Source organism: Asterias rubens, chromosome 4, assembly GCF_902459465.1.
Source record: "Asterias rubens chromosome 4, eAstRub1.3, whole genome shotgun sequence".
NCBI classification, from domain to species: domain Eukaryota; kingdom Metazoa; phylum Echinodermata; class Asteroidea; order Forcipulatida; family Asteriidae; genus Asterias; species Asterias rubens.
Window position 1 is genome coordinate 10,359,800 of NC_047065.1, and position 14,973 is coordinate 10,374,772.

At 37.5% G+C, this 14,973-nt stretch overlaps 2 protein-coding genes across 3 annotated transcripts in view; one reads left to right on the forward strand and one right to left on the reverse strand.

Moving 5' to 3' along the window:
* On the reverse strand, positions 1-14,666 carry LOC117288840 (WD repeat-containing protein 88-like). Of its 2 annotated transcripts, none has more exons than XM_033769692.1 (9): positions 14,596-14,666; positions 11,558-11,668; positions 10,803-10,952; positions 9,835-9,973; positions 7,991-8,117; positions 6,138-6,322; positions 4,232-4,314; positions 1,165-1,326; positions 1-285 (listed from the first exon to the last, which is right to left on the reverse strand). In XM_033769692.1, exons 1-9 carry the CDS (start codon positions 14,599-14,601, stop codon positions 148-150), a joined length of 1,101 nt encoding a protein of 366 aa, XP_033625583.1. In that variant the 5' UTR covers positions 14,602-14,666; the 3' UTR covers positions 1-147. The 2 variants fall into 2 exon arrangements, with proteins under 2 accessions (XP_033625583.1, XP_033625582.1); XM_033769691.1 differs by lacking the exon at positions 14,596-14,666 and adding an exon at positions 14,295-14,461.
* LOC117288839 (E3 ubiquitin-protein ligase MARCH6-like) overlaps positions 14,621-14,973 on the forward strand; it is a 27,997-nt gene continuing 27,644 nt past the window's right edge. The window contains exon 1 of the mRNA XM_033769690.1: positions 14,621-14,659. Within this exon, the coding sequence (XP_033625581.1) occupies positions 14,638-14,659 (22 nt within the window). The 5' untranslated portion in view covers positions 14,621-14,637. The remainder of the gene's footprint in view (positions 14,660-14,973) is intronic.

Consider the following 14,973-nt stretch of genomic DNA (forward strand, 5'->3'; position numbering starts at 1 on the left):
TCAAATCCCACTCTAGTCGATTCTTTGTTCAACCCCCAAAATCATCTTTAAAAATATTTACATTTCCAAGTTTGGTTCTTCCAAACTTACATACATGAACACTCTTGCAACACCAGCATAAAATAGTTAACAGTTCCTTTTTTCTTTTCAAAATTCTGGCATTTCAATATCTATATTGAGGTTGATTGCAGCACGTGTGGATTGAAGACGACAGAAAACACACATCTTGAGCTCCTGAGGGTCGTCAAGATGAGAAATGGAGAATGGCTTACCGCATTCATTGCACTGGAAGATAATCAAAGACAGAATGGTTAAAGGAAAAGCATACCTTGGGTTTTTGCAGCAATGATTGTTTTAATCCATATAAATAGAAAATATATACAATAATACTATCTTGTGAAAAAATCATTTGAAACGTCGCATTTTTGAGATATCGCCAACAATCTGAGGAATTATGTCTAAGCAGGAAGAATAATCCATAATTTGAATACATAATTTTTGAGGGACCTTACTGTCAGTAACGCCTCTCATATTCAAATTTGGGGGGACAAAAACCTGATAAATTTCTCCATAAATACATTACTTCAATGTGAAATGATTCTCAAAATGCTTTGGACACTATTGGTAATTTTCTAAGACCAATCTTCTCACTTGGTGTATCTCTACAAATGCATAAAATAACAAACCTGTGAAAATTTGAGCTGGATTGGTCGTCGGAGTTGCGAGATAACTAATGAAAGAAAAAACACCCTTGTCAAACGAAGTTGTGTGCTTTCAGATGCTTGATTTCGAGACCTCAAATTCTAAACTTGAGGTCTCGAAATAAAATTCATGGAAAATTAATTATTTCTTGAAAACTAAGTCACTTCAGAGGGAGCCATTTCTCACAATGTTTTATACTATCAACCTCTCCCTATTACTCGTTACCAAGTGAGGTTTTATGCTGATAATTATTTTGAGTAATTACCAATAGTGTCCACTGCCTTTAAACTATTGCTAGCTGATTATACTTATAACCAAGTCAGTTTTTTGCATTCATTTTAAGAGTTATCACCAAATGTATACCATCCCTTTAAATTATTCAATGCTGGCTGTTTTTGTACACTATTGTATTATGTTTGCACATAAGAGACATTTCTGAAAGTCTGTTTTCTTTACACCCACCTTGACAATCTTAAGGCCCATATTTTTCTTGTTCTCAAGCACCACTGGTATATTATCACTATTCTCAATATTCCAGAGTCGTATCGTGTGATCACGTGAGCAGGAGAGAATCCATTTCATATCCTGAGAAAAATCAACATCTGTTACCCAGTCCGAGTGTCCCTGTCAAACAAAAATATTGTATATACAACTGGGTTAATATTTAAATAGAGGCTTCACTCTTTTATGTGACATTGTTTTCATTCAGTGAAGATTTATTATGGGTTACGGTGTGTTTTTCAAGCACTGCTGTGCTGGTCTTTTTGTGCAGTTATTGCACCTTTTCTGCCCTATCCTCCCATTTCCATGCAAATATCTAATTCCCAATACCAACTATTTTTTCTTCTTTCTTATGCAAGTCGCCAGACACACAAGGCCTGAAGGCAACCTCAAGGTGTGGGCTACAAATGTTTTTTTTCCAGAGGTCATTGCCACCTACTCCTAGGGCTGAAACAGGGTTACCCCTTTTACAGTCCATATGGATGTACATGTAAACTGCTCACAAAAAGTAAGGAAACTTTTTTCAATCCAGTATATTTGTTGTTATTTAATACTCTCTTTGTATATGGTATATATGAATGCAAAGCTGAACTGTTCCTCTTTAAAATGATACCACATTTGCAATGACTACATGTTGCTGAAGTTGGCTACATGAATAACAATGAGGCAAAGTCACAAATCAAATGTGCCAAAATTACCGTTGTCTGTGAATGGTCAATAGGTAATGCTCATTAATCAAACTGATCAAGCTTTTCAGAACCATTACACAGTGATTTTCACCAGTGAGCTCATCGGACACAATTTACCCTCATCTCATGAAAAACACCTTGTTTGATGGGTATTAATTGCAAGACGATATTCTACAGCCGGATGCAGTCCCATACTTGCAGACTTTGGACCAAACTCCATCTTTCAAGATGACAACGCTCGCCCCCATCGAGCCCGACTGGTGACTGACTACCTGAAAAATGTTGGGGTGCACCGGATGGATTGGCCCGCTAACAGTCCAGACCTGAATAACATGGAACATCTGTGGGACCAGCTTGGCCTCGCTGTCCGCGCCAGAACCACCAACACATCAACTGTGGCTGACCTAACCAGGTTCCTTAATGAAGAATGGAACGCCAATTCCTCATCATCAGCGCATCACAAGACTTGTGTGCAGCATGAGAAGAAGGTGCCATGCTGTCATCAACGCCTTCGGATCATCCACTCGTTACTGAAGTTTTTGTATCAATAAAGTGTATTAAGATCAGTAAGTTGTCTTGCTCTACACCAAATTTCTTGTCTCAATCAAGTGGATTAAGATCAGTAAGTTGTCTTGCTTGTTTGAATTACAGTGTCAATTCATACAGTAACACAAAAATATTGCTAATTTTGGCACATTTGATTTGTGACTTTGTCTCATTCTCATTAACGTGGTCAAGTCCAGCAACATGTAATCATTGCAATTGTGGTATCATTTTGAAGAGGAACAGTTCAGCTTTGCAATGATATATACCATATACAAAGAGAGTATTAAATAATAACAAATATACCGGATTGAAAAAAGTTTCCTTACTTTTTGTGAGCAGTTTACATGTACATGTAGGCTTGGGTACCGTCAATCCAAAGCCCGGCTGGTAGAGCAGAAAGCACTACCTCCTCAATTTTACAAAGCAAGTGGCATGACCGGGACTCGAACCCACACTCTGCTGATCAAACACCAGAGCTTGAATCCGGTGCTCTTAACCGCTCGGCCACGACACGCCAAATGTAAACTTTAGATGGTTCACAATAGTGTTAGGGGCCTTTTATGGAAATAAAAATCAATATGGTTCATGTCTTCTTCTTTTTTAATCAAATAGCTTGATTAAAATATTTCAACCTTTTAGATAACAGACAGATATGTTTGATACTGCATATCAAATAACACGAATTTCTGCAATTGGCAAAAACACAAATCTTTGCCAATACTTAAGTTTACCCAACTTACACACAATTTCTTCAAAGAGAATAGAGGGGAAAGGTCTCATTGTATATTTATTGGACACTGGTTCCAATCTCATCTTTGCTTAAGTGATATTTGAAGCTTCTCATGAAGACAAGCAGAGTATACTGTTCAAAATGTTGGGGCCAAATCTTATCCAAAAGAAATGGACACATTTTTGTAACCATTGTTGTTATATAATAGATGTTAAATTTGCATCGGGGATAAAGAATATTATATATTGTTGTTATAGTTTCCTATTAATAGTAAGTGTATAAATTATCTATTTAAAGGATTTGGGTACTTTTTGTAACACAAAACACAACATCCACAGATTTACATTAAACTTACACCGTTTGAAAATAATGATAGTAGAAAGCGTACCTTAAAATATTAGGTATAACACGTTTTTACTTGCTAAAACAGTTTTTGTCTCATGATCACTGAGACAAAATTATTTTCATGACGTTGTTTTACTCATTTCTCAACAACTACAGCACCTCAGTACGTAATATTTTCAGGGTAGCTTTCTACTACATGTATCATTATCTTCAAACTGTAAGTTTAGTGTAAATCTGTGGACATTGTGTTGTTTGTTCTACAAAAAGTACCTAGACCCTTAAAGGCAGTGGACACTATCGATAGTTACTCAAAATAATTATTATCATACAACTTTACTTGGTATTGAGTAATAGAGAGAGGTTGGTAGTATAAAACATTGTGAGAATCGGCTTCCTCTGAAGGGGAGTAGTTTTCAAAAAAGAAGTAATTTTCCACGGATTTGAATTCGAGACCTCAAACCTCAAGTTTAGAATTTGAGGTCTTGAAATCAAGCATCTGAAAGCACACAACTTCGTGTGATAAGGGTGTTTTTTATTTCATTATTATCTCGCAACTTCGGCACCCAATTGAGTTCAAATGTTTCACAGGTTTGTTATTTTATGCGTATGATGAGATACACCAAGTGAGAAGACTGGTCTTTGACAATTCCCAATAGTGTCCACTGTCTTTAAAGAAATATTGCTTTTTATGAGATTGATGAGATTTTGCTGGCTTTACTTTGAGTGTCAGCTTAGGTCCACAGTTCTCAGCATCCCATACAACTACTGTCTGGTCATAGGCTCCGGATACTAACATACTTCCTGCAACAATCATCAACATACATCTCATATTACTTTCACAAACTTTTACTAACAAAAATTATTTGTAGCTTCAAGCTAAGCATTCCAGAAATTTCTTTGCTAAGCCAGGATTCTTGGAGTACATGTAGAGGGAGCCTTTACATAGGGGTGGCTCACTGGCCAATCCTGTGTGACGCACGCACAAACCTATTCATTTCAATTGTTTCATCATCAGTTTACCTCTAAAAGATGGCCCCTGTACGATGTCAATGTACATCTTCCACTTATATTTTTAATAGACTCATTTTCCCTGTGGTTACAAAAAAAGCCAGTGGATTAATGTTGGGTAGATATGAAGTGAAACTTCGGAGAAAATATAGATAGAAAATAAATTGAAGATCATGATGCTGCCATCATGTTTGACAATGTTTGCGGCTTCTGGCCTCAAGGTAAGCAAGAATCACAGGAATTTGGCTATTGCAATTACTGCTTCAACATGGAAGTATAGAACTTTGCATTGATTTGTCCTTATTGGCTAAAGCCGAAGCCATTAATGTAGACATATCCTAAGTTCGGATTCATAACTTTGAAATAGGGGACAGCAAGATGGCTGTACTATAAAGGATAAGGTATCAGGCCCTTTCCAAAACCACTGAGTACACTGATTTCTGCTCTGCCAGCCAGGCTTTGGATTGATGATACCCAAGCCTACATCCATATGGACTGTAAAGGGGGTAACCCTGTTTCAGCCCTAGGAGTAGGTGACACTGGCCTCTGGAAAAATTGTAGCCCACACCTTGAAGTACTAGCTTTCAGGCCTTGTGTGTCTGGCAACTTGCATAAGAAAAAAATATAGAAAAAAACTGCCGCAGCTTTGACTCCATATAGTAGGCTTTGTCTGTTGTTTTTGAAAAGGTTCACTTTTGGCTTTAAACACACCTACGACCGAGCCCAAGCCCGTGCACAAGTCAATGTTCAACACGAATCCGTGGTTTCAAAAAGCTCATTCATTATACCAATGTTTTCTGAAAGTAATAGAAGATATAAGGTATCTGCAACGAAAATGATGCTCAAGCAACTTTAGAAAGTGGCAGCAAGTTAAGCCTCCCCCAGTATTGGAAGAAACTTTCGGTACAGGGCAGTAAAACATACCTCACATGGATTGGTCTATTTGTCATGCTATTTGATTTAGAACTTACTGTGTCACTGCAAGTAAGCAACTGACCCAAGATCCAATTATTTATAGCACCATCGAGTGTAATGTAAGATGTTGAGATGCTTAATGGCAGAAAACATTAACTGGGAATTTGAAACATGAACTGACCAGTACAGTCTGCTGCCACCTAGTGTCCCTAGAAGTCTCATTATGGTCAAATGTGTTGTTGGTTCTGAAAACATAAAAATCTTGGTGTAGGGTGTCGTGGTCGAGCGGATAAGAGCACCAAACTCAGCTCTATTGCTTCTGTTCAGCATAGTGTGAGTTTGAATCCCAGAGCAAGGCACTTAACTATAATTGCTTCTCCCCACCCAGTGGTAAATGGGTACCTGTGAGGGCTGAGATGGTTCTTGTGATTGATTTAGCCATATAGCGCATATTAATGTTGCACAAGGCTGTATACTCCCCACCAGGGAGCTGAGATGGTTTAAGGAGTGATTTAAGGCCCAGTGACCAGGGGGTAATAATGTGAGGCGCTTTTGGGACGCCCTTCGGGTGTGAAAAGCGCAATATATTATTATTATAAGTATTATTATTGTAGGTGTAACATTTTGTTTATCTGCAACTCTATAATTAGGTAACCAGTTTTGTACGACTACAAACAGTACACAAATACTGAGTGACTTACCATCTTGACTAAACTTGCAGGCACTGACCGATCCCTCATGTCCTTTGCTGAATGTGACGGGCCCTTCTGTTCGATAAACACCCGTAGACACGTCCCATACCTGCAGCTGTTTATCCCACGAGCCTGTGCAGAGACGACGCTCGTCTTTATTGAAGCAGCAACAGGAGACGATATTGATGTGGCCACTGTGAGTCACATGACCAATGTGTTGGTTAATTCATAAATGACTTTGATTATTTGACACATTTCTCTACTACTGTAATGGCAGGTAACAATAATTAGGATCTTGTTTTTTTCACAGGGAATCTTGAACATAAATTCTCACACAAACATTGACTTCAGGCCTGGAATAACATGCAGGCCAGGGAGGCCATGGCCCTGGTTGCACCTGGACTCAGCCTTGGGACCCTTCAGAAAAATGCCCATTGACTTAAAGACTGACCAATGGAAGTGCCTTTTATAAAATGAAACTTAGGGCCTTGCCCTTTCAATGATGAAATGCCAGGCCTGTTACTAGTAAAATCAACCCACTTGTCTGTGCAGTGGATGCTAAGGACTATTTAGCAACAAAAATATTAATATAAAATCAATGTGCGCACCCAAAAATCAGTTAGCAATTAATGTATTGACAAGTGACTTTGTAAGGTGATCATGTAAAGGGAGTCTTATGAACACCACACTCCAGCATTGATTATGTTAGGGTGTTCTACAAACAAGTAAATTCAGTTGGAAAAGTGTTTCCGTTTAAAGGCACTGGACACATTTGGTAATTACTCAAAATATAAACAAAATAACAACTACTTGGTATTAAGGAGCAACAGCAAGCTGAAGTAACTTATTTTATGAGAAAGAAGTAATTTCAGTAAAAACTGAGAAAGACTTCAAGCCTGAAGGCTTTCTCGGGCATCTGAAAGCACACAAATTGTGAAACATTGGTGTTTTTTTCTTTCATTATTTTCTTACAACTTCAATGACCAATTGAGCCCAAATTTTCACAGATTTGTTATTTTATGCATATGTTTAGATACACCAAGTGAGAAGACCAGTCTTTGACAATTACCAAACATGTCCAGGAAGGGAAGATGGGAGGAGACTCTATCTTTATGGAATGAACCATCGAAAGCTAATTAAATGAACATGTAATACTGGATGGTGGTTGAGTTCACTACATCTTTCAAGTGTATGGTAGAAATCTGTTCCATGGACCGGGTGGAATTGCCTACTACTTACAATAGTACAGTGTCTTTTAAAGGCAGTGGACACTATTGGGCAGTGGACACTATTGGGCAGTGGACACTATTGGTAATTACTAAAGGCAGTGGACTCTATTGGGCAGTGGACACTATTGGGCAGTGATCACTATTGGTAATTACTCAAAATAATTAATAGCATAAAACATCACTTGGAAACAAGTAATGCGGAACTGTTGATAGTATAAAACATTGTGAGAAACGGCTCCCTCGGAAGTAACGTAGTTTTCGAGAAAGAAGTAATTTTCCACGAATTTGATTTAGAGACCTCATGTTTAGAATTTAATGTCTTGAAATCAAGCCACGAAGTTGTGTGCTTCAAGAGTGTTTTTTCTTTCATTATTATCGCGCAACTTCGACGACCAATTGAGCTCAAATTTTCACAGGTTTTTATATTTTATTCATATGTTGAGATACACAAAGCAAGAGGACTGGTCTTTGACAATACCAAGTGTCCAGTGTCTTTAATGTACATTCATATATTGAAGTTTTGATACATGTACCATAAACCTGTGAAACAAAACCAGAGAGAGTAAAATGTCAAATATACGTAGCTGGTGCAGTGAAATGTTAACCATGTGACATGTTGGTTGATCCACTTACCCTAGTTTAATGGTGGTCTGTTTAGAGCCTACATCCCAAAGCTTAGTGATTTTGTCCATGGAGGTTGTACACACTCTTGAGTCATCCGGAGAGAACTTGCAACTTGTGATTGAGCTACCATGATGTTCTACAATTAAAGCATAACAATATTAAGATATGAAACTATCTAAAGTATCTATCCGACAAAACATCGCCAGACAATCTCTTGTGATAAAGTTTAAGCTCAAGACAGTCTCATTTCAAAGAGCAATCCTGTTATGAATGAATAATGTGAAAAACTAAGGAAAATTAAATATAGGGAGAGCAGTCAATTGAAATCAAAACAAACAATTTTAAAATTTAAGTTATCTTTAAATATTTCATTATTTTTTTTTCTTACAATATTATGAAGTAACCAATAAAACTACTTGAAAAGCACTGGACGCTATTGGTAATTACTCAAAATAATTGTCACTATAAAAAACTACCTGGTAATGAGCAATGGAGAGCTGTTGATAGTATAAAACATTGTGAGAAACAGCTAGCTCTGAAGTAACGTAGTTTACGACAAAGAAGTAATTTTCCACTAAAATATTTGAATCTGATTTTGAAACCTCAAAATCTTATTTTGAGGTCTTGAAATCAAGCATCTGAAAGCAAACAACTTCGTGTGACAATGGTGTTTTTTTTATTTATTATTATCTCGGTGGCGTGCCATGGCCTAGCGGTTAAGAGCGCTGGATTCAAGCTCTGCTGTTTGATCAGCAGAGTGTGAGCTCGAATCCCCGTCGTGACACCCTTGCTACATGAAGTTGGGGAGGTAGTGCTTTCTATCAGCCAGGCTTGTTTGGACTGTAAAGGGGGTAATCCTGGTTCAGCCCTTGAATACGGCCCGTGGAAGAACAAAACAAAATTGTTGTCCACACCTTGAAGTGGCCTTTAGGCTGTGTGGCTGGCGAATTGCATTACAAAAAAACAAATCTCGCAACTTTGACAACCAATTAGCCTTTTTGAGATATGGCGGACACTATTAGGAGTGCACTGTTTGGTTTTTGGTGTATACAGTCAAATTTACCCAAACCTACATGTATGCATTGTATCATTGTGTCCGCCATAATCTCAAAAAGGCTTATTGTCTTCAAATTTCCACAGGTTTGTTATTTTGTGCATATTTTGAGATACACCAAGTGAGAAGACTGGTCTTTGACAATTACCAAAAGTGTCAAGTGTCTTTAAATAGTATTTGTTATTGCCATTGCTATGTTGTTTTACTTATACTTGTTATGTTATGGGTGTAGTTGTAGTGATTTATTGACATGTACAAAATTTGTGACCCGCTACGTGAAAATGAGTCAGATGTTAACTATTTCAAGAATTGAGTTATAAATGCATGGCTGGAAAGACTACACCAGCAGCAGTAATTTGGTATATGTCTAAGCTTTGGGGTGTATCGCGTTGCTGAGTAACTCCCGCTTGAAATTAACCAATAAACTATTTATGTGAAAAACAAATTACAAGTAAAGTGATATGTTTTCAACTACCATTTCGCGCAAAAGGATACAAATTAGATATAAGTATGGTCACAAAATTGTTGTATTCATAGTTTGATTGCCTAAAAGTAAGTGTTCTAAAGGTTTACCATGCAAATATAGATCGTAAAAAGTAAAAGAAAATAAAGATTTGTTTTCCTTTTTTTTCCCTTCCACATTAAACTGTTCATAGCTTAATAATGCATTGGGCGACATCTAATAATTTTCACAGAGTGGGTCACATTTAAATATTCAAATTTTATTCTAACAAATCTTCTTTCCACCTTGTACAATCTAGCAGAGAGTCATAAACCAAGTTTGTAAAAAATGTTTTACTTTTGTTGGACTGAATAGCAGCTCCATTCTGAGCATCCCATATCGTTAAACAGTTGTCCAGGTCTGTGCCTGTTGCAATTATTTTCCCATTGTGAGAAAATTGACAACAAGTTCCTATACCTCCCTGTATACCAGTCCACTGCAGTAGAGAAAAAAAGTAATAGACATTAGTGTTCATCAAAGTGTTCTGTTAGAGTATTATTTCCTTAGTGGGTAGCAACATGGGGTGTCGTGGCCGAGCGGTTAAGAGCTCCGAATTCAAGCTCTGCTGATTCTGTTCAGCAGAGTGTGAGTTCGAATCCCGGTCGTGACACTTGTGTCCGTGAGCAAGACACTTAACTATAATTGCTTCTCCACCCAGGGGTAAATGGGTACCTGTGAGGGCAGAGATGGTTCTTGTGATTGATTTAGCCGAGTAGCGCATTGTTGCACGAGGCTGTATACTCCCCAGGGAGCTGAGATGGTTTAAGGAGTGAATTAGACCCAGTGACCAGGGGTAATATCTTGAAGCGCTTTGAGACACCCGTAGGGAGTAAAAAAGCGCTATATAAAAACTCAATATTATTTATTATTATTAATTTTTTTTTTTAAATACACACACATCAGGGCCCAATTTCATAGCGCTGCGAAGCACAAAAAAATTGCGTAGTATGAATTTTCTCCCTTGATAAAAACAGGATTACCAACCAAATTTCCACATGATTTTCAGGACAAGCATACACCAGCTGAATACCAGTAAGAAGCAACATGCAACAAATGGAAATTTGGTTGGTAAGCCTAATCTTGTTTTTATCATGGAAGAAATTTCATGCTAAGCAAATTTGTGTTCTTAGCAGCTCTATAAAATTGGGCCCTGTTCAAGGAACATGCTGAATCAGCAACCAGCAGTCAATTTTCACAATGTATTGAATCATCAACGATTAATTCAGCAATAAAAAAAACAATTGTTTTCAATAGTCAATACTCACTAATATTTGTCCCGTCTCCACATCCCAGACACGGATTCTTTTATCCCAGCATGATGAGACAAACTTGGTGTTATCAGGGCTCATATGGCACTGGGTAATACATGTTGGGTGTCCCTCATATTTATGCTCTCTGTCACCTGTTTCCACATTCTACATCAACAAAAGACAAACAAAGTGTCATTATTTCACTTCACAAATTTTTCACTGAAAGGAGAATTTTGAAGAAATTTAAGACTAATTGTGCCATGATGAGAGAGGGGAACAACCTTTAAAAGCAGACAACTTGAGATTATTATACATTTCAACTCATTGGGGCTGTAGGAGTCAGCTTTGTAAAGGTTGAATAGGTTTGGGGCAGTGGCAAGATTTTTAGAGTAAAATGTCCACCCTTTCAGAAGTGTAAAAAAAAAGATGAACTGATATAAATACTGGTTTCTCCACAGGGCAGCAAGAAGTAGGCAGGCAAGGACATGTTTTTGGAAGATCCCACCCAGCTCTGATCCAACCAAATTAAACAGACAACACTTGGTAGAAAATCTATTGGTCTTCCATATAACTTTTTATATTTCTTAAATTAATTAAAGTAAGGCAAATGGCAAAGGAAGTTTCTTGAAAACTAGAGATTTTTAAGTACTCTTTGAATTTCTTAACTTTTAGTAACAATTGATACCTCACCATGCAATGCCTCAAATCCCCTTTTGTTAACATTCATGTTAATTCGGGTCCAATAATTTCAAGCAGATAATTATAGTTACCCAGAGGGAGCATGTTTTATCGTCTGCTGCCGTCAAGATGCGTGTGTCATTCACACAAAACTGACAACAATTGATGCCTTCTTTATGACCTCGCAGAACTTTGTATCGCACCTGAAATGTCAAATGGATTCATGAGAACTAGGCATAATTAGTTTAAGACTAGTAAAATCAATCAATCAATCACTCAATTGATAAATTTATAAGGCGCTAATCCATCATAGCGCCGTACAGTAGGCTTTTGAAAAAAGATGAGATTTAAGCAAAGTTTTGAAGTTTGCTAATGAAGCAGATTGCCTGATGTTCTGAGGAAGATGATTCCACATCCTTGGTGCTGCAATAGAAAAGGCACGATCCCCCGAACTGTGTTTAGTTCTTTGAATGTGAAAAAGGGAAGTGTCGGAACAGGAAAGCAGATTTCTGACAGGTTCTTTGATTGACAATAAGTCAATGAGATATGAAAGGGCTGAGGCAATGAGGCAGCGAAACACAATTAGGAGGATCTTAAATCAAGAGCGTGACTCAACTGGTAGCCAGTGAAGACTCTTCAGGATTGGTGTCACATGATCACATTTCTTGGTACATACTACCAGACAAGCTGCCCAATTCTGAAGTTTTTGGGCGTCAACAGTTGTTTCTTTGGTAGACCATGCAGGATCTCTCGATTCATGGTTTCCCATGTCGAGCCTGCTGGTGACAAAAGCATGCACTATCTGCTCCGTTGCACCAGGGGTTAGGTACATGTATCTCTTCATCTTGGCTATGTTACGCAGATGGAAGATTGCAGCGCGGGAGACTGAAGTGATTTATTCCTCCATGGTCATGTGATTGCCAAAATGTACCCCGAGATTGCAGACTTTGGAAGACGGAATGACCGCCAATATACAGATTCTCAATCTCGACCTTCCTCAGCTGCTGGGCAGATCCAAAAGTAATCACACAAATTTATTAATGAAAGTGTTGTGGCGGAGCGGTTAAGAGCACCAATTTCAAACTCTGGTGTTTCAGCCCCAGTTCAGCAGAGTGTGGGTTTGAGTACCAGTCTTGACTAGACACTAAACCATTGCTTCTTCTTTCAAATGGGATATAAAGCTGTTGGTCCTGTGTAAAAAAGCACCCAGTGCACTTATCGACAAGTATTGCCCCATACTTCAAACTAAGGCTCCCCAGGTAAGCCTTGTTATAGTTTCTAGAAGTGATTGCCCACAGCACCTTGTAAACCATTACTTACAATTACATAATACATGGTGCTTTACTTTAAAGGAATAGGCCTCATACTTCAAAATGTACCTCCACGTACCATGCATGGCAAAATACTGAGCACTTTGATTGCCCATTATATTAATGGCATAATATAGGGATGTGATAAAGCCCTATAAATAAGAGCCTATTAGTTTAGCCCTAGTAAAAGATACTAGTAAAGTAGTACCATGGAGGTAGAAACTTACAGTAGGCCTAGTATTTTTTTTTCAGGTGAATATTATATCGTAGGAGGTCCTGTTTTCGAGGTGTCCCTAAAATCGTGGCAAATCTTTTACCTCTCTGTGCGCGATGTAAATAGTCCCTAGATAAAAATTGTGTGGTTTTATTTGCCAAGCAAAGAGTCTCCTCACCCTTGACCAAAACTTAGAAACACGTAAGGCTCCACTGGTCATTTGCACTTGTAAATGCAAAAAGTTTGGTATTTTAGGCATTTCTACAAGGTTCAAAAACATGTCATAATGTTGAGGCCATATAAAAATATTTGCCCACCGAAAAAGTTTCATCACACACTATTTCAATTCACAATTCATGATGATCAAAATCATGTGACTGAATGTTTTGCTGAGCATTCTGGAAAAAAAATACAGAGGCTTAAAGAAGCCATGTGCCTTATATCATTTTCTAATTTTTTTGGAGATTTTTATTTTTTAACCCTCGTATCAATATTATTATTAATATTAAAATTTAAACATCAGCTTGTTGATTCAATTATCACTGTTTATTTATACGCTTTATTGTAAATATTAAGAAAAAAAGAAAGGAAAAAAGGAAAAAAAATCAGATTTGGAAGCCAGAAATTATTCACACATTTTATATTTTTATAATTTTTTTAAATTTTTTGCAAGTTACCATGGTAATTTTGAAAATTTAATAAAACAATATTTTTAGTAAAATGAAGGCAACTGCTGGCTATAGAGTCATACTAAGAGTCTCAAAGAACACTTGTAGTCACTGCAGATGTTTCTTCCATGTATGGCTTCACCGGGAAACCATACTTTCTCGTTTGCCGTGAAAACAGGAAAAACTCAAAACAAATGGGACCAGTTGAAGATCGGTGTGTGGTGTGAACATTTCAATGTCCATCAAGTTTTAATATATGTTTGCATACTTCATATTAACAAATAAAGCTAATTAGGGCATCGGTTGATATATGGCATCATTATTTTTTTCCCAATTCAAAGAAAAAGGCATATTAGCGTGAAAACTGGTAAGCGGAGGATATAGTATACTGATCCTGAAATGGCGTAACATAACACTGAAAATTTAAAGAAGACTTGAAGTTTAACATTTCTCTCAGAGAGCTAGAATAATAGCTTCATAATCATTCGATGTTTTAATCTTGATCTTGATAAAAGTTCAGGGAAAAACTTTCTAAAGAAAAGTTGACAGAACGTTTTGAAGTAAAATTGACATTTTATTTTACAAAAGAACTTATAAGTATAATTGTTTTGCCCAAGCCTTATCATTATGTACAAACCTGAGCTAAATCCTCATGCTCCCATGTTCCTGTTTTACTCCTTGAGATATTACTTAGCTCATTGGTGACTTCTAACGCTAACGGGTCAAAATCTAGCGCAACTTCCGTCATCTTTTCTCGCTCACATTATTTGTCCTCGACAAAGCATCGAACCTTTCAAAAAATGTTTACGGAAGAGATTCCGCGTTGGCCTGTGAACGAAACCCTCAGCTCTTGAGGGCGGCACTGCACTTCTGACAGTAAAATTTACACTGGTAAACTGAGCAACTTTTGGCCCTTTTAAAGACACATACAAACATACCTGCATCGCTACCGGGTACCACTGCTATTATTCGGAGCACAGATGATGGAGGAAAGTACAGAAGGTGGGATTTTTTACTTCTTTTCCAATTTGTATTTTGTTTAAAAAGCACTGGAAGGAATATTTCGATGTTATTGCTGCAGTCTGTGTGAGGAGGAGGTTTCTGCACAGTATAGGAAGATGATGAAATGGCACACATTTGTCATCAAAGCAATTGTTGAAACACCGTTTTTGTATTTCTGTCGTGGTCGTGATGATGATGTTACTCTGTTTTTGTTGTCATCTTATTTTGCATTGCAAGGAAGTTGCATGTATCATCTGACCTGGGCCCAATTTCATGCCTAGCTCTGATTGAAGCAGGGAATTCTGTGCTTACAT

Excerpts from the sequence above, each read along its gene's own strand:
- LOC117288840 (XM_033769691.1), bottom strand. The coding sequence starts at position 14,405 with ATGACGGAAGTTGCGCTAGATTTTGACCCGTTAGCGTTAGAAGTCACC. Across the intron at positions 8,118-9,834 it reads TGCTATTCAGTCCAACAAAA|AACATCATGGTAGCTCAATC; the intron begins GTAAAACATTTT and ends CTTTAATTGTAG. Across the intron at positions 286-1,164 it reads TGGGCCTTAAGATTGTCAAG|TGCAATGAATGCGGTAAGCC; the intron begins GTGGGTGTAAAG and ends ATTATCTTCCAG.